The 2,242-nt window shown below is 49.4% G+C and overlaps 1 protein-coding gene across 1 annotated transcript; it reads right to left on the reverse strand.

The window, feature by feature from the left end:
* Positions 1 to 346: 346 nt before the first annotated feature.
* On the reverse strand, positions 347 to 1,661 carry LOC136356142 (uncharacterized). The gene is made up of 2 exons (XM_066309719.1): positions 882 to 1,661; positions 347 to 364 (listed from the first exon to the last, which is right to left on the reverse strand). Exons 1-2 carry the CDS (start codon positions 1,659 to 1,661, stop codon positions 347 to 349), a joined length of 798 nt encoding a protein of 265 aa, XP_066165816.1.
* Between the last annotated feature and the right edge of the window lie 581 nt (positions 1,662 to 2,242).

Here is a 2,242-nt window from a genome sequence, read left to right on the forward strand (position 1 = left end):
CCCCAAGGTGACGAACTGGGGCGTACAAATCCCTTCTCTTGCAACTCCCTGATTTGCTTTTTAAGTTCTTCTAACTCATTGACCGGCATCCGATATGGTCTCTTGGATATGGGGGCAGTTCCGGGTATCAGGTCAATAATGAACTCTATGTCACGATCTGGTGGCATTCCAGGTAAATCTTCTGGGAACACATCAGGAAATCGCTGCACTATTGGCATTCCCTTTAGGGGTAGCATGGTAAATATACCTCCGGCACGTTCGGTTAGCCTAGGATCTTGATCCATGGTTGCTCTCATATCCGATCCCCAGGGTGTGGTCAGGGTAACTTCTCTACGTCTACAGTCAATTACTCCTCTATGCTTTGCTAACCAATCCATACCCAAAATGACATCAAGAGTTTGGGGTATTAGCACCATAAGATTGGAGGGAAATACCACATCCCTAAGGCGGATGGGTACGTCAATGCAAGCTGTATCCACTGCTATCTCACCCCCAGGTGAATGTACTAACATTGGTTGTCTTAATTTAACTCTGGTTAAATTGTGTTGTTGACTTGCTTTCAAAGATATAAATGAATGCGATGCTCCTGAATCGAAGAGAACTTTAACTGGAGTGGAGTTGAGTGAAAACATACCCATCAGTACGCCTTGGTCTTCCTGGGCCTCTTCAGCTCGAACATGGTTCACTTGCCCGCGTCCAAATCCGGTAGCGGTCCTGTTAGTCTGCGGAGTCCTGAATAGACCTCGTCCAGCAGCAGGGGTAGCAGTACCGTGAATAGCCGTTGCATTAGCTCCGGTACGAATGGGTGTCTTGTTTGGATGAGGACATTTATTAGCGAAATGCCCATACTCTCCACAGTTGAAGCAGCTCCCTGGCCTTACTGATCCAGTGGCGGCCTGATTCGGTGTAGGAGCGCGGTTCTGAATGGTAACCGGCCTGTGGAAATTGCTGGAGGCGGCAGGTCGACTGGTTGTCACCACTGTTGGTCTCCATGCTGAGGGGGTTGTCCCTTTAGGACGCTGGGGGGCGGTCTGAGGCGGGCGGTTCATGGCAAGCCTCCTTTTACGATTGTGCTCCACTACCTTCCGGTCGTTCTCCAGCCTGACGACCTTATTGATTAAGCTCTGGAAACTATCGTGGTCTTGTCCAATCATGGGCCCGCGTAACTCGTCATTCAAGCCTTCAATGAATTTGTCGATCTTTTCCTCTTCGTCGGCAAGATCTCTAGTTGCGTAGCGCGCCAGCTGAGTGAAACGGTTCAGGTACTCTTGTACTGTGGTATTCCCTTGCCGTAGTTTCCTGAACTCGTTCTTCTTCATCCGCATCACCGCGGCAGGCACAAAGTTGTCACGGAAGGCTGTGGTAAATTCCTCCCAGTTTGGTTCTCCAGCATCTTCTTCTCGGGCTTCTTTGTACGTGTCCCACCAATCTCCGGCTGGTCCTTCCAATTGGTTTGCCGCAAAGATCACCTTATCGGCCTCACGTACTCGAACAAGAGTTAGCTTCTTCTCAATGATCCTTAACCAATCTTCAGCATCCATAGGTTCTTCAGCTGTGGCGAATGTGGGTGGCTTGGTCCTCATAAACTCTCCAAAGCTTGACCCTCCGCGGTTGCCTTGGTTGCTCGCGATAGCTTGCAGAAGTTGAGTTTGGGTGGCCATAATTCCGGCCAGAGTGTTTAAGTCGGGTGTCTGAGTTTCGTCATTGCTGGTTGTTGCCCGACGTCGGCTTGCCATCTGTGTAGGTTGATGGAGTAAGCATCCTAATTTTCTAACTAGCTCCTATGGCTTTATCCCATTAAGGGAGTTGTGTCGATATGAACTTTGTTTCGCAAGCATGGTGGAATAAACTCATTTACAACACAACAACAATAGATATCATAAATAACATCACAGAGTTTCACAAATGGTACATAAATCATGATGCAATTGACTGCATATATACGCAGTCCAAATAAGGTTCATCCAAACGATACATCAAACCAATCATCAAACTACTCGTCAATCTAGGTAAGGGAAGGGGGTGTCTCGCATACTATCCAAAAACCATCTGATACGAGATCGAAGCTGCAAGGAGTCCGTCAGTCTAGTCCTCCAGCCATCCGCAGGATCCCGGGGCAGGTAGAGGGTGGTCGCTGGCTCGCGCAAACCGGAGTCCCCACTGCTCAGAGGTAGTGGCCTCTGGATCTGGCTTAGGCCTCTTGCCCGGGGGTCGTGTGCTCTTGCGAGCAGTGCTGAGGGTG

Source organism: Oryza sativa, chromosome 4 (genome assembly GCF_034140825.1).
Source record: "Oryza sativa Japonica Group chromosome 4, ASM3414082v1".
NCBI lineage: Eukaryota > Viridiplantae > Streptophyta > Magnoliopsida > Poales > Poaceae > Oryza > Oryza sativa.